This window comes from Neolamprologus brichardi, chromosome 11 (assembly GCF_056152115.1).
Source record: "Neolamprologus brichardi isolate AB-2024 chromosome 11, ASM5615211v1, whole genome shotgun sequence".
NCBI classification, from domain to species: Eukaryota; Metazoa; Chordata; class Actinopteri; order Cichliformes; family Cichlidae; genus Neolamprologus; species Neolamprologus brichardi.
Window position 1 is genome coordinate 23,193,368 of NC_142114.1, and position 23,690 is coordinate 23,217,057.

General features: G+C 39.5%; 1 protein-coding gene across 1 annotated transcript in view; it reads left to right on the forward strand.

The window, feature by feature from the left end:
• Positions 1-23,690, forward strand: part of si:dkey-22o22.2 (neural-cadherin) — a 140,070-nt gene that overhangs the window by 79,885 nt on the left and 36,495 nt on the right. Inside the window, exons 12-16 of the mRNA XM_087848380.1 lie at positions 2,113-2,280; positions 9,737-9,986; positions 11,103-11,230; positions 11,314-11,500; positions 11,655-11,798. Of these exons, the coding sequence (XP_087704506.1) occupies positions 2,113-2,280; positions 9,737-9,986; positions 11,103-11,230; positions 11,314-11,500; positions 11,655-11,798 (877 nt within the window). The remainder of the gene's footprint in view (positions 1-2,112; positions 2,281-9,736; positions 9,987-11,102; positions 11,231-11,313; positions 11,501-11,654; positions 11,799-23,690) is intronic.

The following is a 23,690-nucleotide window of genomic DNA, read 5'->3' on the forward strand; positions in this document are numbered from 1 at the left end:
ATTACAGACAGCTCCAATCTCTACAATAAGGGTTATAATTATAATAATAACAACACTATTAGCACTTTCAAAACACACAGTTACAAATTACTTCACAGTCTGAATAGAGGTTTATATATGGTTGAAATAATCTGCTGGAAAAAGTGGGAAAAGTCACTCATGCTCAGCTGCAGATGGGGGGACACCATGATTGTACATCACTGTGTATCATCCTCTGCAGTGAGTATATGCGAACTAATCTCTGTATATTTTGAATATAGATATAATCCAGGTGGAATAACACTGATGATAATCTTACCATTCTTTAATGAAATGAAATGATGTTTGCATAATGAATGATCCTGAATATTTCAGCATGTGGCAGAGTACAGTCTGTAACTGTAACTATGTTTTCAAATAAACAGGTTACGAGCTCTTTTGTTTATTTAGTAAAAGAAACATCCAACTTATTTGGAAAAAAAAAGAGAGAATGCCACGTATGCAGTGGAAACACAGATGTCCCAGTTTTACACTGGGACTTGAATGCATCTTACAGCTGAAATTAGTCTCAAAGCCCCATGTGGAATGCCACTTGATTTGTGAGTATCTCTGTGAGATGTTACGTGTAGTTTTAGGATACGCACAGAAAGGTTTTTGAAACCTAAAATTATCGGAAGACGAACTTAGTAGGTTGTGCGTAAATGAATAGTATTTACTTAGGTCGGGATGTACGCATTTGTAAAGTAGTTTTACGTGTGGTCAGATTGCTTCGTGTTTGTGTGTGGATCAAGGCATGCGCTCCTGAGTCCTTAAAAGTTGCACACCAATTCATTGTACACATTTGTAAATCATGTCCTACACATTTGCAACACGTTTGAGGCGCATTTCACTCCATAGGTGCATATGAATTCTAACATATGTGTCAGATAAGTATGATGAAAACCATTTGAGAGCAAGGCACTGATGATGATGAGTTATCACTTTAGGTGACCGTTGTTGTGATTTGGCGCTATATAAATAAAATTGAATTGAACTGATACCACCACAGTTCTGTTATCTGTTAAAAAGAATGGTATGATTAGTGGTATCAGACGTTGGAGATAAGTCTAGCAGGATTCAAATGTAATATTAACCATTATCTAAGTGCATAAGTATCATTAGTAGTTTACACTAATGCCGGATTTTGGAAGTGGGCCTATAATTCTCTGAAACAGTGGCTTATAGGGAGGGTATTCAAGCACAGCGGTTATGCACTTTGTTCACCCCGACAGCTTCCAAGCCACCCCAATCCAATTGTAAATGTCACCCTAAATCTATTTAAACCCTGTCCAGCTATGATGACCTTGTGCTATTTCCATGGAAGCACAGATGGTGGGCCATATCACAACACAAAAACATTTTTTTAATAATGAATAAATGTAATAAGCTGGATGATATGCACATAAAGCATATCCTCGGCATGTAAACAAGGCAATGCAAAAAATTAAACACAACTGGGATGTTATGAGGTCACAAGGTCAAAGTTATTTCCAACAGCAACAGCTGCTCTGATGTTTCCACTGCGTGAGGAATGAAAGTTGCATCAAACAGACTGTTGTTTTAAATCTTTAATGGTTGTCATCATTATGTGTGTCTGATTTCTCTTCAGTACAATCTTACAATGTCAAACTGAAAATCCATAATGAAGCGAATCCGTCTGTTAAGCTAACGTCGGCGATGAATGATGCCTACTGTTCTTCTTCTTTTGTCATTGTCATCTCCTTTCTGTTCTTCTTCTCTCTGGCTCTCATTTTCTTTTTAGCAGCACTTCAGTCAATAATTTAGCAAAGGAAAATGTATCCCTACCCACTTTCTTGATTCACTTTTTGCAAACAAACTAAAGGATCAATATTTTCTTTCTCTCTCTGCTTAAATATTTACAATTTTTACAAGTGTTTGGTCTTTCTAAACTATCAAAGAGCTACTTGATCATTAAAATTTGATTTTGAAGATAACAAGACCAAGTTTTAAAGGCAAATCAATTCTAAATAGCAAACACCCTTATTTGTTTGGTAAAACTTGTTAAAGCAAAAATGTTCTGATCAGAATCATGAGTTCCTTGATCTTAATTACTCCCTGTTCATCTCTTTGCAGACATCCAGAATCAACCAGCAGATTGTGGCCTCAGATGGAGGGAACCGCAGCAGCTCAGTGGAGCTTACTGTTATCATCACAAACGTCCACAATCAGCCACCACAGTGGGAGCAGTCCGAATACTGGGTCACTGTGCCGGAAAACACCGTCCGAGATGCCAAGATAGTGGTGAGTTTATGATGAGAACATTGAGCCCTGAAATGGTAAAATGATAACTAAAAAACATTCAACTTTCACTTTTCAAGAAACCATTTTTTGAGATGGATTGAGCTTTGTGACATGGTGTGCTTCCATGCCCATTGTCAGCAACAATACTTGGGTATGCTTTGGTGATGCAATGTGTGCAAGCCTGAACCGCTGATACAAGGCAGGATGGACTCATCCTTTCATGTTGTTTATGCCAAATTCTGACCCTACCATCCAGATGTCACAGCAGAAATCGAGACTCATCAGAAGAGGAGGGTTTTTTCCAATCTTATATTGTTCAATGTTGGTGAGTCAGTGCAAATTGTGTCCCCGGTTTGCTGTTTTTAGATGGCAGGAGTGGACCCCAGTGTGGTCTTCTGCTCCTATAGCCTATCCGTTGTATTAAGTGTTACTATTGAAGTTATTGTTGACTTCTTACCAAAGCAGTCTGGCCAGTCTCCTCTGACTTCTGTGTGTGGGAAAATCCCAGTGGATCAGCAGTTTCTGAAATAATCAGACCATCCAGTCTGGCATTCAAAGTCACTTAAATCACCTTTCTTCCTCACTCTGATGCTTGGTTTGAGCTTCTACGGGTCATCGTGAGCATATCTGCTGCCAGTTTGGCTGATTAGATCTGTTCAAATGATCATTAATGAACAGGTGTACATAACAAAGTGGCTTGTGAATGTATGACTGAAAAGGTGCCGGTCTGGGAACTGAAGCACACGTTTCTTTTCATCAGTATCAGTAGCCCTAAGAGCTCGGAGGTGACATGGGCGAGAGAAGGGGATGACTCGTAAAAAGGGAGGAATATTTAAACTCAGTCACCCTCCTGCAGCAGTAAAAGAGTTCTATTTCATTTACATCCTGCTTCACGTCTGTGCACAGCACCCCTCGGAGGCTAGAGATACTCTTTCTTCTTCTTCATCCCTCTCTCCTCACTTTCCAGCTCATCCATCCCTCTCTCTCTGTGTCAGCACGTTTAGCCGAGCACTTCTAAATATTTTCTGCCGAGCAAACAACAAACCCGCCCCGAGTCTGTCTCACCTGACTCACTGCAATCTCACACACACGCACAAGTGCACACACACTTTGCTTGTATACCTCTGGTGATTTTTTTTTTCCTCTTTTGATCCCTCCATCCTAATTTGCTTCCTATTCCTAAGCTGATGGTTTCGAAGGTAGAGGAGTTTTTACCCTCCAGCTGCTCGATTTCATGGAGGTTAGTCAGTTTTCAAATAGTTGGAGGGTAAGTGTAATCCTGTGTGTGTTCGTGTGTTGTTGTGCTTCTTTTCGACACCGTGTTTTCGCTGAAAAGACGATGATGGTGATTGGGGTTCCCACCCACAGCTCCATCTGTCAGAGATGATTGAGCAGAGCAAGAAAATTACACCTGCTGTCGGAGCGTCACAATGGACTCCTATCACCTCAGAAAAACAGAGGTTTAATTATCGTCTTTAACCTGACAGAGGCTGTATGATGCAGTGAGAAGAAGTGAGGAGGGGGAGCTAAATTAGGCAAAGGAAAGCTTTATGGTACTGAAAGATGGATAAAAAAAGGCTGTGTGGATTTTGGTCTTTTTATGTTGACAGTAGGAGAAATATAAAATAACACGAGCTTTCTCCTTTAATCAGATCATACCAGTTGCATCTGAAAGAATACACTTTACACCAATGTGTTCCTTGTTGAATGTGTCTTGTTTTGTTCAAATTAACTGTGGAAGTGAGCTTTTTCTCCCTTCATCAATGTTTCATCTCCTTCATTTTTCATTCCTCTAGAAAAGGCTGAACCTTTCCACTACGCTCTCCCTGTCAAAAAGTATTACCTGAAAGCTGAGCCCAGATGCACAACTGTTGGACAAAATACTGGCAAAGGAAAAACAAAAAACTGTGATCAACTGAGAATCATCGGTCTGCATGTTGAAACCATGTATACATAATGTTTTATGAGCAATAAATTCAGTGGACAAATATGTTAAGTTACCCAAACCTGGCTACATATACAAAACAATGGAAGGCTGAAATGTCTCCTCCCTCTCTTCCTCCTCCCTCCTTTGTCTCCCCTGCGGTGTTAATTGCGCTGAGGAGGAACTGTTGTTTTAAATTTAGCAGCCTTAATAAGGTCTGTTAATCACATTGTTAACGAGGCAGAGGGAGGGAAACGCTGCAGAGGTGGAAGCTGCTCTGCGTGCGCGCGTGTATTAAATCTCCATATCAATAAGCTGAAGTCATCTCCTGCTTATGTGTGTGAGAGTCGCATGTTATAATAGGCCTCCTCATCAGCTGATTTCCTCTTGTTTTCTTCCTCATCCTGTTGATGTTTTTAGTGTTCGCTCTTATGCAAACACTTTCTCTCATGGCCACAAATGACTTTAAATATTCTCTTAGATTTACCTTAAAATCTATCTTCTAGCTATCCACTGATGCTTAAAAATCATTTGGAAAGTATAAAAAGCAGTTCATTTCGAGCATCTGATAAAAGAGATTACGTCTGATGTATTGCAGTATCACACAAAATGAAGGAATTTCTGACCTGTGTGCATTGCAGCTTTTTGAATAACGTGCAATAGGGATGGACAGTTGTCTGCCTTTTCATATCACCATATTTTCATTATGAAAGACTGCAGATAAACAATCCAGTCGCCATCGGGCATATGGGCCAGAGAACCTTCTATGTAATCACTCATGTTAAATGTCAGCATGGGTAATACTACAGTGTGGTATTTTGGTTCATTTTATTAGAAATTTATGCAAACGAGAACAACTACATTTTGAATTCAGCTCCAGAAAACACAGGGAATATGATAACAGAGAGCACAGTGGGGGGGTGGGGGGTGGAAGGGCTTTGGAAGACACCGTCCATCTCTTTCTTTCGGTTGATTTGTATCAGTTTAATAAGGCTACCCACGTGATGGGCTGATAAATGAGATAATAAGACATGAAACACACGAGGCAGAAACACTAATTATGTTATTTGCCAGATAAATAAGCAAAGGAGCCATTAAAAGTGTAATTACCACATGTAAGCATCAAAAAATGGAGCAGACCCCTGCAAACACCACACACACACACCAACCCTGATGACCCCACCTTACCCTTTTCAGCTGACTGCTAACTGTTAGCATTTGAAGCTGACAGGGCAATCTGTATTCCAGCTGCTGAATCACTCTCAGCACCAGCCGCACCAGCTGAGAGCGATCTGCTGCGATATCTCCACGGGCATTAATCTGTGTGGGAGAGGAAGGCAGACACTGATCAGCTTAACTTCAGCACGCTGCACCGATGTCTAATGAGATGATTTCTCATTAGTCCTGATTCCATACACTTTGCTGCTTCGGCCTGCTGTGAGGCTGAGCCACGCTCCGCTAACATACCCTCGCGCAACTCTTCACCTGAAACCGGATGCCTTCATCTCGGGTCTGTTTGTGAGATTTTAAATTAACATCCTGTTTAAAAATTTTAAGAGACTACCAATGGAAAAACCAAACAAGAAAGTCAGAGTCCCGACCGTCCTTTTATAACTGCTGCAAGAAAGCAAAATGGATTAAAAGTCAATTTTATACTCATCAGTTAAAAATCAATATAATAAGGAGAGATCGTTTGGAAGTAAAGATGAAATTAATTGAAGAAACAGCGTGTAACATAAAATTCTTTTCGGTTAATAGATTCTGATGAAAATCCACGTCTTAGAGCAGATGATATGAAAAGTAGGAAATAGAGATGGGAACCCCCGGAGTTCAGACAGTTGTAGTGGAACAAAGTTAGCAAATGACTTGAAGTGGCTTCGGTTGAGATGTTCTGCAATCTGGATAAGATGGAGATGAAGTGGAGGAAGACTGCATGATAGATGGTCTGAAAGGTAGTAGAGAAGTAGCACAGTGGCAATAATATTTGCAGAACAGGGATGCATGCAAATATACATTTAAAGCAGGCAAGAATTAAATGTTAGAATTAAGTGTTTTTCTCTTGTGTGTGAGAGTGTGTAGTCATCCCAGCATACTAAGTAGTTGGTAAATGCATTAGATTGAGACTGTTCGAGCTGCTGTGGTCACTGGGTCTGAGGACTGAAAGGGTTTCAGTGTTTGAAGTGGCAGACAGCATTTCTCACTCAGGGGAAACATGTTACCTCTTGTGGAAGTGACGACAAGGGCGACGGTTGTTCAGAGGTGATTTTCTTTCCTTACACTGGAGCTGAGATAGGTTCTCCCCTGCTTTCAGTCTTTGCTCGAAGCCACCATGTCCTGAACTAAAGGGGTTAAATGATTCTGTACTGACTGTACTTTATATTTATAGTGGTCATTTTACGGAACCATTTATAGATGTGGCGGTCAGGCTGACAGATGCACCGTTACACTGAATTAAGAAAAGATTTATTCGTAAGTGGTCGTCAGCAACCTTTTCTCTCCCACTCATCTGCCTGCAGGATCTTAGCAGGCATAGACAGCCCTTGCTTTCGCCTTGATTTTTCAGTCATGTCGTTGTAAGAAGATTTAAAAAAAATCATGCATGCTCCCTCCAGTAAAAGCATATTTCATCATCATTAATTATTATTACCAGAAAAACTGCTAATTAAACAGGTCACAGTACTGTCCAACAGTTCAAAAATCCTGCTTTAATGATACAAGAATGCTTCCGTATTAATTGCTGTTACTCATACAATGACCCTCTTCGCAGCTTGCTACCGAGACCACCTGACATATTTTATTTGCAGCTGAGTGGACACAGGAATCTGAGCTGAAGCTACAATCAAAATAAATGAGCCCACTTGCACTTTAGTGAACAAAAACTGTGGTGGTAAAAATCAAAGTGAGTCAATTAACTGGAAATTCGTGTGTGTGTGTGTGTGTGTGTGTGTGTGTGCGCACAGTCAATCCAGGTCATAGCTACTGTAAAATGAGGTGGCATCACTCAGCCATGGAAAATACAGCCCTTCCTTAGCAAGGTGGGGAGTGTGTGGTCAGGAAGGACAATAGCACACACCATATTTCCATCACTTCAAAGGACATTATACTGACTTTTTGTGCATTTCCTTCCAACTTAACCTAACTATGACCTTAACCTAAACCTGAACTCATTCTGAACATAAGCAAGAAGTTTATAGTAATAAAGTTTAATGATTTAATTTCTGTGCCCGAAAGGAGCAATATCTCCACAATGTGACTGTGTAAACAGATTTATGACTCCATTTCCCTGAGGACATAAATACACACACATACACACTTTCTCACTCTAAGGTCAGTTTAGTCTACTGCCAGGAGTATAACACAAGTCTTAAAAGCTCTGCTGCTGGTAGAAGAATAGATCAGGACAACACACTCTGATCCAGACACATATTTTATTTAAAAAAAACACAAAAAGGACAAACATCAACAAAGCAGAAACCGAATCCTTTTTGGGTATTTTGGAAAGTTTTCACCACGAGAGCTTTATTTCCATAGAAGGACTGAGTTGCACCTCTGGCCGTTAAAACGTCTCATTCTTTGAAATGTAGTTGTGTATTTTAGGGTGTCATTTTTCTGGTGAGTGTTATAGTTTAAAGATCTGGAAGCCGTTGGAGCTGTTATAAAGATGTACGACCTCGTTGTCGACACGAGCAGCTGTGTGATAACATGATGTCATCATGAACCAGTACAGACTCTTCTTTGGCTTCTGCCTTTGACGGATTATAACGCAATGTGGGAGTAACTGCTTCAGAAATGGAGATAAGTCTGTCTCTATAAACTCGAAGCCCAAAAGGAGTAAACAGAGGTTTGAGAAGATGAGTTTTCAGTGTCTGTATATGGGAGATCTTTTATTCTGTCTGCACTGCATGTAATCTGTCTGATTGATGATCTCTGTTCCTATTCTAGTCAGAAACGACCAACTCTGCTTGCTTTTGAAAAAGATGCACTTTTAAAAACAACTCCAAATACCAGGCTACATATAACAACACTGAATTTTACAAAAACAGTGATGTCAGTTAATATTAAAGGTTGTTTAAAAATACACACATTTTTAAAACTTTTAAAGTCTTCAAACTGGATTTTAAGACCCAAAGGCATGACATCAGATCTGAGCAAACCTACATTCGTCTTCTGCAATCTCTTATCTTGCAGCATTTCTTTTATATATCTTTTATAGATCTTGCATTTATATATTTTCTCCCATATGCCGCCTTCTAGTACTTGTATCAGAAGCTGCATTCTTCGCAATTCTAACTTGAACATTGATTTGTGAACACAAACTGAGGTTTGTGTACTCAAATCATGACAGCTTGGTTCTAAACTTCTCCATAAAGCTCAGACATAAAGGTCTAACTACTTCCACAGTATTTTGTCCTCTATATACTTCTGTATGTTCAGGCATATCATACATACCCCAAGTCTCATGGATGTCACTCATCCAAGCTCGAAATGCAGACTTTGACACTCTTTAAAGAGGACCTTGGTCTCTCACTCTCCATTCTGCTGTAACCACTTACACCTCGGCACTTAAGCCAAAGGACACCTTGTGCATATTTCTGAATGGCCAGTTCAATCTAACAGAAAAGCATGAATTGACACCCTGGGGTGAGAGTAAGTTGGTTCCACCCAAAGATGTTACAATTGGCAAAGGAATTTTAAATGAGATTTTCCAGCTACGTGAGAAGCAAGTTATTTGTTATTTGTTTTGGTGGTGCTCATTTAAAATAAATAATAACATAAATATATTTACTAGTAATTAATAAATGATACACAGTTCAACACGGAAGCTGGGATTTGCCACATAATTCCCTCTCTGATAATCAAAGCAAGCTGGATGCTTTGCTTTAGCATTGATGAGAACTCTATAACTCATTAATGTATCTGGAATATTTGAGCAGCAGTCACTTTTGAAATCCATCATATGATCCTCAAAGGATGTCCCCAAGGCTCCTGCAGTTTCCGACTTTGTACTTTAACACTGAAACACCCTTGACAGTGATCATTACTGAGGATCAACGCAGGTAAATAAAAATAAGATACCAAGATATTTAATGTGGAAAAGATGGAAAACATAGAAAAGCAAGTTACTAGTTTGACAAGTTTGATGCTATCAACTATTTTTAAAGGGTCTTTCTCATGTGAGAAATATGTTTGTACCATGAGAGAATTTCAAATCTGAATTTCAGTCTCTCCCTCACTACAAAGGTAAGTTCTGTATAATCCACCATGTCTGTGAAGTCTCAATGGCCAGCTCACGCTTGCTGTCCCTTGGTGTGCATGACATCAGTATATTTCACAGTGTCATTTCCTGTCAAGTTTTTCTTCTGCTTTTCAAATCACTCTGCCCCTTTCTCAGTGGAAAAGCGACACACACAAAGTGATGAGGAAAAACCGTGACATTAGGAAGCTCAGGCGCACACAGTCATAATGTGCGAGCAGACGCTGGTTCTTTTGGATACAAAAACATATCTTTTGTTCTTTTCCCTCTGTCAACAGACCATCAAGGCAACATCTCCCCTCGGTGACCCCAGGGTGACCTACAACCTGGAGGAGGGTCAGGTACCGGAGACCAACATGCCAGTGCGGTTCTACATGAAACCAAACCGGGCCGACGGCTCGGCGTCCATCCTGGTAGCCGAGAACCTCGACTATGAGACAACGCGCTTTTTCACGCTCAGAGTGCGCGTGCAGAATGTCGCTGCTGTGCCGCTCGCCTCCTTTACCACAGTCTATGTTAATGTGACGGGTGAGTTTGTATGGTTAAGGGTCAAACATTTTCAACTCCTTTAGCCAGACTGGTAGTCAAAAACGTGGATTCAGTCCCATAGGTTTGTACAGGTAACCAGTCAACTTACAGCTCTTTCATTTAAATAGTACAAGGCCCCTGTTGGCTATATCCACCCAGTGTGAGTGAGTCTCAAAGATGAGACATTGACTTATTTGCATATTGATAGATATGTTCATAATTCTAAATATGCTATATTGATAAACAGAGCAATGTATTATTGGTTTAAACGTTGCCATTACAAGGACTTTAAAATGAGTAGCAGAGTTAGTTCCATATGAAAGTCAACATTCAGCTCTGACCATCAAATGTAAAGAAGCTGTTGGTGAGCAACAGAAACTCGGGTGTAATGAGAGACAAGCTGGAGGAAATGACGAGAAGAGGAAGAGTGATGAAGTGCGGTTCATATCCAGGGTCGTTTCTGGCAGAAAAAGAAGAAAACAGAAGCGACCGGTGGTGTCAGCTCTGTGCCGTCTCCCTTTAACAGTGACTCACTTCCCAAACAGCATCTGTAGGCGGGTGGAGAGAAGGAAAGAGGAGAAAACACTTCCTGACTTTGATTGGCTTTGAACAAACCCACATCGGACGCTGTAATTGGCTTAGCGGAGCTTGAAAGTGAGCTGACAAGCTGCTTTGTGGACTCTTCAGGGTGTTTGGAGGATAATTCCTCACTAATAACTCAGTTTTCATTAGTGAGGGTAGACACAGTCCAGCTTCACTTTCTGATGGACTTTTTTTTCAATTTTGCCTTTTTGTCTCTTTCTGCTTTATTTCACTGTAATTCATCTTTACTTTTTAATCTCCTTTACTGGTGTTTTAAAAATCCAATCTTATTTCTGTCTCTGCCTTCTGTCTTGCTTGTTCTTTCTTTCTGTCTTTGTTTATTTCCTGCTCACTTTTCCATTCCTTCTAGCATTTTCTTTCTCTGTCTGTTTTTAATCCACTTTAATCAGCTTTCATGGACATGACAGGCTGTATGTGTTCTTTTGCCAGATCCTTCAACAACAAAAAAATATGAATGTGGGAAAATAAAGGATATTTTTTCCTACTGTTTCTTTTTGTTTTTTTTCCCCTCAGACGTGAACGACAACGTTCCTTTCTTTCTGTCGTCCACCTATGAGGCCACGGTTCCCGAAGGAGCGCAGATGGGCACGTCTGTGGCTCAGGTGTCAGCCACTGATCTGGACTCTGGTCTGCACGGGATGGTGAGAAACATCTGCACTGATCGTTAATGATATTCTACTTCCTGTTCTTTTTCCGCTTCACTGCATCTCTCTGTGTTCTTCAGATCCACTATGTGATCCTGAAGGATGAAAGTGGGGACTCTCAGTTCTTCAGCATTGACTCCCACAGTGGGATCATCTTCACTCGAGCCTCTTTTGACCGTGAGCAGAAAGCTTCGTATCTGATAGAGGTGCAGTCACAGGACGGCTCGGAGTCGGCCCGACAAGGCCAGCAGGGCCAGCCTAACACAGGTAACGCACAATCAGAGAGAAGGCGTGCAGTCCAATTAATATAGAAGAGATCATTTTGCAGACCTTATAAAAGGAAAGTCTAGAGAATCTTGGATGTGTTTGGATACGTTGAAATTATATTCCTGAGCAAAGCCTCCGTCCCACTTTGACTCAGACACAGCCTATGTCAGGATCTTCGTCACCGATGTGAACGACAACGCCCCGGCATTTGCCCAACCGGTGTATGAGGTGAGCGTGGAGGAAGACAAGGAGGTCGGCTTCGTCCTCATCACCGTCACGGCCAACGACGAGGATGAAGGTGAGTTAGAATCTGGCAGTTTTTCTGTCTCTCTGGGATGCACCTGTTGTAGTTGCTGTCAGTGGTGGCAGTGAAGTCAGTTCTTTGTGATTTCATGTGAACTTCAGTCAAACTGATCAAAGTCTCCGACTGAGTGTGCAGTTAGTCATAAAAACAAGTGTTGAGCAAGAAATTAGGTGCGTGAACTGAATGATCTGGTGCCTCCCTCTCTGTCTCTCCGTCTCTCCCCTCTCTCATTGAGCGCTGTTTGCTTTTCATACTTTTTTTATATAATCTTTCTCGTCTTTTTGCCTCTTTGCTTCTGTTTGGATGATTTGCATCCCCTCTTCTCCCCTCTCTGCTTTTCTTGTCTCAATCCACTCTAATTTTCTGCTCTCTTCTTTTTTGAATTTGTCTCTTCTCTTGATTTTTCTTAAGATAAACTTTGCTCTGTACAAGGTGACTATTTTTTTTCTTCCACTGCAATAGCTGGTGGTCATGTCTTATTGTAAAATCTTACATTAGAAAGTCTGGATCAGTTTAACAAAAGTGCACCTACGTTTTATAGCTTAAAAACCACTTAATTTTTACTGCTGTTTATTGCGACTGTGGGCAATAAATTTGAAGAGGTTTTGTTTGTTTGTTTTTATGTGTGTCTAAATTCAAAATCAGGCTGCCCAGGTTTAAACTAATATGTTACCTGCTTTAGTGAAATTATCCAGTTTGTTGTTGTGAGACCTCGCATGAAAACTTGATCAGTGTTAAAGTGTTACCACACAGGATTTATATGGTGGATGATATTATCCATTATCTATTCAGACCTGCAAATCACTCAGTCCGCTCTTGTTGTTGATGTAATACAAAGTGGGACACGCTTAACCAGTGTGGTTCACATACACAAAGTGAATGAAAATGAATGCTCTGTTGAATTGAGAGTAAACAGTTGTGCAGACAATCGGGCTTTAGATGTGTGGCAGAATATGGATTACAGTAAATGATCTTTGATGGCACTCTTAATGTTTGCAGTTTCTGTTGTTTCTGGTCATTAGTTGAAGTTCACAGAGTGTATATTAAAGATGGATGTAGCAAAATTACACCAACAAAAGTTCCTTAAACTTGTATTATTTTTGATCGCCATTGGCTGAGAGGCTGACTCCTCTGTTTGCAGGCTTGATTGTACTGAAAGACCCAGAAAAATGTTGAAAGTACAATTTGGTAAATGGCCTGCATTTGTATAGCGCTTTACTCAGTCCCTAAGGACCCCAAAGCGCTTTACACTACATTCAGTCATTCACCCATTCACGCACACATTCACACACTGGCAATGGCAAGCTACATTGTAGCCACAGCTGCCCTGGGGTGCACTGGCAGAGGCGAGGCTGCCGGACACTGGCGCCACCGGGCCCTCTGACCGGTGGCGCCCTCTGACTTACTACACCAGTTGTAAATGCTTCTTTAAAAAATATCTAAATAAAACCACGAGAACCAGTGTGGCACCCATCTGTTCATAACTGTTAACTAATTATTTATAGTTACTTATGTAAAGTAAATTTACTGTGTTTAATGCAGCAAATAGAGGTAGCAGTCTTAGTTTTATTCTGTTTTCCATTGTGTACTAATTATAAAACCGTTTAAATGTATTCAGACTTCACAATAAAACTGAATACAAAGCCCAAGTCTATACCACATGAAAACATGTGTACTTTTAAGCTCTACACTTCCCATAGGTGTCCAGATGACTAACGTGAACAGAAATGTTTTTTATTGAGCTGAATTCAAATTCAACTTTATTCAAAGAGCTCTTTCAAGGCCCTTGTACTGTAAGGTGAAAACCATATTGCATTAAAGGATGAACCCCCAACAATGAGATGATATCCTATGAGTGAGCATTTAGTGACAGTGTGAAGGAAGAACTCAGTTCATATATTCTGGATTTAACAGGGAAGTAGATAAAAAGAAAAACTAGTTAAAATAGACTAATATGGGAGAAATATCTCATTTTCTATTTCCTGTTAGTACTCTCACTGCAGTGTTTTGGATCAGCTGAGAGCTTTTCGTGAAACTTTTAGACGATCCGGATAATGAGAAATTACAGTTGAGTATTTCAGCCTCAACATAATAAATCCATGAACTAGTTTGTCAGCATTACTTTCAGACAGGATGTTTTGTTTAGTTTTGACAATGCTATGAAGATGAAAGAAGGCACTCCTGTATATTTGTTTTATGTGCACATTGAAGAACATATCCTCCTCATAGAGCATGTTCTCAGCTCTTCCTGTAAATTACATCGTAAATTACATATCGTGCCTATAGTTTTACTGATTTGTGTCATCTGGCTTCACAAATAAATACAACTGGTTATTATCTGCATGGCATTGGAAATGTATGCATTGTTTTCTAAAGATATTACCTGAGATGTGTAAATTAAAAGGTATTGGTCCCAACTCAGGACCCTGTGGAACTCCATGACTAACTTTTATGCATGACAAAGAATCCTCATTTATAAAAACTAATTGACTTGATTATGTTTCAAATCAGTGCATTTTCTTTAATCTAAGTGGCATGCATGGTAGGTTTTGGTTAACAGTAATTAGTCTCACACTGATAAGAATTTAGCTTCGTTAAACTGATAATGTTAGATAAGTAAACATTGCTTCTCAAGCTTCGCCTCCCACATTTTGGAAGCACCAGAATGTTAAATTACCTTAATCTACGTGACAGTATTTTGAATTATAGCATTTTTGGTTTAACCTACTTACCTAACATCAGAGTGGCTCCATTCATATTTGATATACAGGTTATGTGGAAAGTATTCTTGCTTTTTTGTTGTTGTTTGCTTTGTTTTCTTTTTTTTTGGAGGGTAATTGGGTAGTTGTGTCAGTGCTAACAGAAGTACATTTACGTAGTTTTAAAAACTGATTTTAAAATTTTCATGCTCTTCAGTTTTCTTAATTTATTAGTCCCCGTTCTCCTCACTGTTGTCACTCGTCTCCACTCTCCTTATTTTCTCTCCTCTGTTTTATCTCCTTCTCTCTTCTTCTCTTGCTGTCACAGCTCGTTAGCGAGTGCTGCTGCTCCCTTGAGGTCGGCGGTTTTGATGTTTGTCTCTTTGTTTGTGTTTGTCCCTCATTCCTCTTCCTCCTCCGCTCTAAACCAATAAGCACCAGGAGGCAAAAAAAAAGGAAAAATATCAAAAAACAACAAAAAACAAGCCTCTCTCTCTTCTACTCTCTCTCTTAATGACAGCTGTTGGCGTCAGATCAACGCCTCTGAGGTTTTCTATACTCAGAGCATGAGTGAAGTAAAGAAGAGTGATGTCTTATTATTTATTTTTCTTTTTTTAATCTTTAACCTTTATTTTTTCTTGTTGACTGCAATATACTTTTATACAGTGTGACACAGTCTACCTCCTATTTATCTTCTATATTCACCCTGATTCCCTGAGGAGTTCCCCAAACTTCCAGTCACTCGTCTTCCACTGTCTCCTTTCTTAATACTTTTTCCCATAGTTTGAGCCGACTTCCGAATTAAGCCATTTACTGAATTTCTTAAAAATAGAAATAAGGAACACCTCGGCACTCGACCAAACTTGCTATAGGCATCGCTAACAAGCTATAGCGCTTAAAAGAATATCTGGATGAATTTCAGTCCAAGTCGTTCCTGTACTTTTGCGTGTTGGCTGGTAGCAGCAGGGTAATGTGTAACTGAGAGTTTATAAATACCATGTTGCATGACTCATAAAGCCAGAATGACAGCAGAAATACCATCAGTCATGTCATATTTGCAGAATGCACATCCCTTTTTTAAAGTTGTGATTCTCATTTTTTTTTTAGTTTGTCTGTTATTTCTATGACTACTAATTACTATACCCAGAAAATATTGAGATCTTTAGCAAAAACACTCAGTGGTCTGACAGGTAGGCAGGATAGTCAGACTTATCTAGAAGAGAATACAAAGTAATAATCTATCAGCTCTTTTCTAACTACAGTTGTAATTGAAGTTATTGAAAACAGAAATCCTACATTCAAATAAGCCATTAAAGCGGTCTGTTAGCAAAGGTACTTACATTTAACTTTTTTTGTTGATCATATAGTCTTCTGAGTCAAAATTAAATTTGCCTTTTCATGTGGAACATTTGACTGACACATGCCAACTGTTCATAATGTAAATGAAGTCATATAAGGATGTTATTATCTATAAAGTTACAGGGTTACATCCCGCAAAACATGAGGAGGAATAAAAGTAACATTTTAAATGCAAACAGAAATCCCCACAAGCTGAAAAAGTTACACTGTGATGGGACGTTAGAGACTATTCTATAACTATTTCTTTACTGCAAAGTTTAAAAAATATTTATACTAAAATATTTGGTATGAAAAAAGGAAGGTTAGCCCTGTAGCACACTGGTAACCTGTCCAGGAAGTACCACCCCTCACTCCAGGCCCACTTGACCCTAATTTTGATTAATATAAGAAAACAAATATATTGAAAACAGAAGTTTCAGTTTATTTTCTGGCCCTTGACTTGTTGATTAATTTACGGTTCATATTTATTTGAGCCCCTTCATAAACCCTGTAAAAAAAAAAAAATTCTCTGGGAGCGCTCCATATTTTGAGGCTTGTGTCTGAAAATCTGCTTTGCTTTCTAATTTTTATTGAAAGTAGTTCAGTCAGTCAGTTAAAATAGCTGTTTTGTTTATTTTTCTCTTTTTTTTTTATTGCATTGTCTTTTTTATGTGGCCTTATTCCTGGAAATGTCTAGATTTAGTATTTTTCCCCCCTCAGACTGATCCCGTGAGGTTCTGAAAGACGCTGAACACAGGATTAAGAGATGCTAAGATTGCAAAAAGCTGTACAAATCTTTAACCTTTTTTTCTTGCTGACGCTTTATCCCCACTTTTTTTGTCTCGCCAGAGACTCCCCGTAGTAATCAACAAACACTCCTCGGCCCTATACCACTTGGGGGTCCAAAGGCTCAGATAAAGAAAACCAGCCGTGTTGGCTTAAATATCCCTTAAACCTTCCTAACAGGCACGTTGTTAAGGGTGAGATTAACTAAACCCCCAGATCTGATCCATGCTGAATCAGCTCTGTGAGCGTAAAAGAGGGAGATCAGGGTGAAATGTTTGTAAATATTTATCATATATCCATAATAACTGCATCTTTCTACTTCTAATAACTCGGTTGTTAAGTTCTAGTCATATTTGGTGGTTAGATATAACTAAACCTTAATTAGATTGTTTTCAGTGTTTGCTCTGTTGTTGCTCTTTTGTGATTTGCTTTTTATAGATTATAGCTCGGTATCTTAAAAAGTAACAATTGCAGTTCAGTGGCTGCACTGAATTGCGATGTTTGCATTTCTGTAATTACAGTTATTAGAAGACATGCGGGCGTTTGATTCACTGTTTCCTGAAACAAGAGAAATACCTTGTGTCACTTACTTTCTCTTACTGCTTTGTCTCTATTGTGAGATTAGCAGAATCCAACACTTTGGTAGACAAACATTCGCACTGCCATCTGCCCTCCTAATGTTATCTTTAAGAGTGCTATGTTGCAATATTTTTAATGTGCTTCTATTTATATTTTGTTGAACATTTTTGTAATTACATTATCACATATGTTCACAGAATAACAATAAAGAACTCAAAGCAATCATTACTGTAAAATACAAAAATGATATCCGTGAATAACTGTTTTCATAGACCATGCCACACTCTGACCTTTTTTTTAACTTAGTCCTATTTTGCAATTTTTTACTTGCTCCCCATAGCTTTCTAGTTTCAGGTCTGTTCAAGTTATCAGTCAGTCGCCTTTTGAAAAATGGCAGTTGGCAAAGCGACAAATCTGTCGTTCATTTGTCATCGAACTGTTGATTTATTTTTCCTGGAAAATAATATGGTGGTGAATAGTGAGCACGGACTTCTAGCCCATACTGATTTGCAGTCCTCGCTGTATTCCATTATGTAATGCATAAAAGTTGCTTTATCTATCTTGTGTTTTATTGCACAAGCTGATTCACATTCTTCTACTGTGAACATGTCCATGTTTCCAAAATGGCAAATCAGTCATTTTCATTATCATCTTATTGCAAGCTATGCAAATTTTAGGCTCATTTACCTCTGATGCATTTTGGTGTTTTTTCAGTCAGATTCCTTCCCATGTTATATGGAGATCAGATACATTGTTTATATGCATGTGTAGAGCATGTGTGTACATGTTAGGCAGATTAAAAAGTGTGCGTGTGTGTGTAATGGTAACTGAAGGTGAAAAAAATCAAACTCTTGAAAGCTCCAATCTCAAGTTTGATTAGCTGTAAACAGAACTCAAGGTTTTATCCTCTAAAATGCAGCAAAGCAGCCGTCACCTTGGCTGCAGCTGTGTGTGTGTGTGTGTGTGTGTGTGTGTTGTACATTATGACCACAGTTTGTTGTTGAAGCTGACAGATGTTGAAGCACCGGTGACCTTCATTCCAGACATAAACTGTAGGTCACACAAACACAATTACCAGGGACTAAGCGCACATACATACACACACGCCAACGCTTTCCTTTGCTGAATAGTTCCTGCATTTGTTTCAGCTTGATTTGGCGTTTGTTGGAATATAACCGAAGGTAGAGTTGAGGTGACGGGGGAAGGGCGGGTTTAGATTACCTCTCTTTACCCCCCTCCTCTCCAACCTAAAGCTGATTAGGCGCAGCAGCTTTTGTCACCCGTCGTGTTTTCTGGGTAAATTTGGTCCTACTAGTGTAAAAAAACTGCCGAACTAAGATCATCTTGTAATGAGATCAAGGGGCTTTTTTTAAAATTCTGCTGAGTCTGGCGTTTCAGTCTCGCGTCGCCCCTGGGTTTAGTACACATGCACAAATACCTACTACTGCAGTGAAGTTGAGCTAATGAGGTATGTGTGAATGTGAGTGATTGGTCATGTAATTTTACATTGTACTGAATGGAGGTGATGGTTATGATGGTTAGGATTGGATGGATCTGGGACACAAAGGTTCCTGATTTGCAGTCCAAAGTCAAGCCATCAGAGTGTGTAACAATTCTACTAAATGAAGCTTAGCCTCTTTGCTAAGTTGAGTTTGTTGCTGCATTTAGATACCACACTTCAGTCACTGCAACACAGCTTTAATCATAGCAGTGTTTAAGCCCTCAGCGAGCTGCTTATTCTTCTCCTTGCTGCCTTTAATGCAGTCTCTGAGTCCCCTGAGGTGGTAAGTTTGTATCACCCTTTCACAACAGGAAACCATATTGGCTTCCTGACCTTAGCTCAGCAGGGAGAGGGGGGGACAATGAGGTCAAAGCCCAGAAAAACCAAAATTAATGTTGAAGGTGTTTGTCATACTTATACATACAATTGTAACACACCTTTCTGTATTAGACCTTCCATCTGGTCTTTAGCAAAATATTCATCATCTGCTGGTAGCAGTGCACATACCTATTGTTCTAGCTTTTCCTACTAACAGACGAAACCATAGCCTCAAACTAATAAACATGAAACAGTGTGTTTTAAAGATGTGTCCTGTAGGAGAGCCCCAGAAATCTGAGTTTTTCCCCCTTTATACTTGCAAATTGTTTGCAGGCCTTGATTATCCTCCAGACAGACTGTTAAGATGCTCCACGATGATTTGCGTGCAATAAGAAAATGCAAAAATCCCATGCTTTTGCCCTTTCCTGTGCATCATCTTTACTAACCACTGTACACAGTTTATGAGTAATCAGTGTTTAATGCTCTATCGCAGTTCCTCATCTCCAGGCCAATGCTATGTTTACATTTTATGAAATTAAAACTATACTAATATTTATTACTTGTGAAAACATTGAGCGTTATTTTTTTAGTTTTGTATCAGTTAAATTGTCAATTAAACTCACTTGTTATGTACGCCTGTTCAACTGCATCTAATGACCCAATCACGTGGAAGAAATTCAGTGCATCTAGACATGTAGACAGAGAGGAAAAAAACACCAGAATGTGGAAGAAAAGTGATTTAATTGACTTTAAATGCAGCATGGTTGTTGGTGCCAGATGGGCTGGTCGGAGTATTTCAGAGACCTGTGATCGACTGGAATTTTCACATATCCAGTTATTGGAAGTTCTGTGGGTGAAAATGGTTCTAACTGATTCGAACAGATAAGAAAGCAACATCAGCTCACGTAACAACTCATTAGAACCAAATATGCAAAGGAGTATGTCTGAATGCACAACACCTTGAAACAGGCAGACGATAGATAGATAGATAGATAGATAGATAGATAGATAGATAGATAGATATTTTTGTTTTGTTTTGTTTTGTTTTTCATGACAGTGATTTCACTGTTCTCCAATAGCCTCCACAGTCAACAGATCTTCTTCAGATCAGAGCACCTTGAAAATGTGGTAGAAAAGGAGATTCACATCATTGATGTGCTGAGTAAATATTACAGATCATATCAATATAGAAATATCTCAGGAGTTTCTAGCACCTTGCTAGAATCTATATCGAAAAGTCAGAAATTAATATTTACAGAACTTATTATGACATGAATAACAGTTATAGCAGGAATAGTGCTACTAAATTTAACATACCTTCTATCTGGAAAGAATCTGTGTGCTGATCACACAATAACAGGAGAAGATGGATGTATCTATTCATTAAGTCCTCTTTTGAAGCCTCAAGATGAGCATATTTGCTTTTGCTAAAAAAAAAAAAAGAACCCAAAAAAACAGATGTGATGAGAAGGGACAGCCTGACTGTGAAACCACATGCCCATTAACTAATTAGTTGTGAGTGACAGATAACCTTCGATTTTTAAACATGGTATGACCAAGATTTGGAAAATAGACTTAATTCTTCTTCACTATGACCCAAAATGAGTGACTGAGCCCATAACGTCAGTGTTTACAGCGATCAAGACAGAAAGTCATTTTCACATAGATTTCTATAGCATCGAAAGTCTCTTTGGAACCACAGCTGTCACCATCTGTCACAACCTGGAAGATGCATATGTCTGGAGGGTCTAATATCTTTGGACCCTCCAATTGCTCAGTCATGCAGCAGACTAATATTTAATTTTTACACTGTATATTTAGCTTTTGGTTATTTGTGTTCGAATTTGTCATTTTAGGATGCGTTTTACCGATTACTGGGGAAACCTTACTCCAAAATCTACCACCATATATCAGGCTTAATGTTTTCTGTCATGTTGGAATAAATACATGGCTCTACTCAAGATTTCTGGGTACTGCAGCCAGCTGAATTTCAAATATCCACAGTATCTCTTGCAGGCATCTGAGGCCGCAACATGTGATATTTTCTAATGTGGTTGTAAAACGAAATGAAACTTCCTCCAAATATGAGTTTAGTCCTTCAGAGTGTCAACCTGCAGTCACTGCTCAGGGACGACTTTCCCCTCCGGTCCACCTCACAAGGAGCAGAGATCTGACCTTAATCTCAATTTGGGCCTCCTGCTAGGCTGCGAATTAAATCAGCTCTATCCCCTAGCATGTGCGTGTGTGTGTGTTCATATGTGTGTGTATGTGTTAAGAGGGCAACACCATATGGCCAGACTGATCATTAGGGAGGCTGCCGGAGGCAAAAACCGCTGGAGCTACTCTCCTTACACACATTTACACACACTCACATTTACACACACACTCTAACTCGCTCGCTGAGTGTCACAACACATCGTGCTTGGAGGCTGTGACGGACCAGTGCACTTAAGCTTTTTCCTCGCACACACACGAGCACACACACTCTCCAGTGTCGTAATGAAGGTCCTCCATGTCTCCACAGATGGTGTTTGTCTCCTAAAGTCTCCTTGGTGCCGGTAAACAGAGAGCTAGCCGGACCAAGACAGACCTGCCTCTGGGCCCTGAACATACATCTGATGTGTTTGCCATGTTTACCATGTCCCTATGTGTGTGTGTGCTGGCATTTCTTCAGTTCATCGGGAAAGTAGAGGGAAAGCCAACAGAGGAAAGACAAGGAAAGGAAAGAGACTAGAGAATGAGATGGAAAAGCAACAGAAAGATGAAAGAAGTGAAGGGAAAGAGGGATGAAAGTAGATTATCAAAACAAGTGGACAAAAAGCCTAAAGAACAAAAGGAAGTAGGAGGAGAATAAAAGATTTGGGAGGAAGATACATGAAGGAGAGTTAAGGAAGGAAGAAAAGACTGTGGCAAGAAAAAATAATCAAAGGAAGAAAACAGGACTGCACAGCAGAGCTGAAAGAAACGGTAGGCTAGAGGGATGGAGGCACATGGAGAAAGCAGGAAAGAAAGGAAACTAAAGAACTGTTAATGTGAGAAGAGAAGAAGGAGAGGGGGAAATTAGTCAAGTTGGATTTATACACTGTGGTTCATGTAAACTCATCTTCAAAAACTGGTCACCAAAGCATTTAAGGCAAAGATGTAAGTCACCAAAAAAGTGTATTCACATTATAAGAAAATGGAAATCTACTTTTTTCCCCCATAATTTAAAAACTGCTGTTTCAGTTATTTTATGTTTTATTAAACGGTTGATAAGCCATTGTGAGTCCTACGAATGTCACCAAGAGTGGGTCTCCTCCATTTACTAGGAAGGCAGTATCGCCTCATTGACTGAAGGTTATTTTACTCTGCTGAGCAGAATCTTTAATATGTTTTCAGCTTAGAATAACATCAAGATTCGGCATTTGGGAGCCGGAGTAGTAACATAGATTAATCCACTTGACCCTAGATATTAAATCTAAATAGACTGATTCTTATTTAGTGCTTATTTTTTTAATGTAGCACTCAACACAACATGTCTCATTCACCCAAGAATGTTTTTATCTAAGTGCTTTCTTTCTAACTTTAACTTTCCAGTGAATGAATCACAAGCAGATCTGGGTTCAGTCTGTTTCACAGGGAGACTGGAGCAGCCAGGGATTGATCTACCAACCTTCCAATTAGCAGATAATCTGCTATACTTCCTTAATTAAAACTAGCCAATATAAAGTTTCTGTTTTGGACTTTACTTGCATTACATGACATCATTTTCATTTTTACAAGCTTTTTGGTTGGGGTTCGACATCAAAGCAGTTAGCAAGACATAGAAAAATATTGTGGCATCAGTTCAAAGAATCATTTTTAATACTTAGAGAACTTATGGAAAAAAATGTGTATTTACAACACACATTGAAATAAAAGCCAACCATAGTTTTAGTCTGCAAAATCACTGAACGTGTGATTGAAAATATTAGTAGAAATAGTAAAGGTAAAAACTAGAAAAGGGTGTTTCGCTTTGCTTTTATTATTTTAGGACAAACATGGGGTTGGTGGGATGAAGGAGTCAGCTGGGGACAAGGTGAGAGGCAGATGATTTGCTGTGGCGACCCTTAAAGGGAGCAACTGAAAGAGGACTTTGCTTTTGTTATTCTCCTTCTGGAAAATCATTTTGTCCCTGTGACATTTGTCGGGTAAATCCACCAAGAACAACGCATGATGCAGTTAAAGAACAGTGCTCTCAGAAGTTTGCCACTTTCTGTTGCGACCAGTCCTTCAGGAGCAGAAAAAAAAGCAGGAAGGAGACCAAAGATTGCAGGAAGAGATGGGATCAAATGGCAGACAATAGAGAAATGAAGAAATTACAGTTTGTAACCGTGTCAGAGTTGAAAGTGAGTCGATGTCCCAAGTGAGCTGCTGTTCTTGAGGCGTTGTTTAGTAGTGAGGGTAACTGAAGTGAGAGTGAGCGGTACAGCAGACATCATAACTGGCTGCTGTGGTGAGCGGAAAAAGCTGCAGACTGAACAGTCAGTGTACATTCAGGCCATCACCTGTGGTCATGACTGAAAATATGTGGTTGCAAATAATATATGAAATTAGTTTCCTTATGTGGGTTCCCACCACATATCTGAAGTCTTTACTCTTTCTCTGAGTAGAGCAACAGCTACATTTTTGACAGCAGAGGTGAGA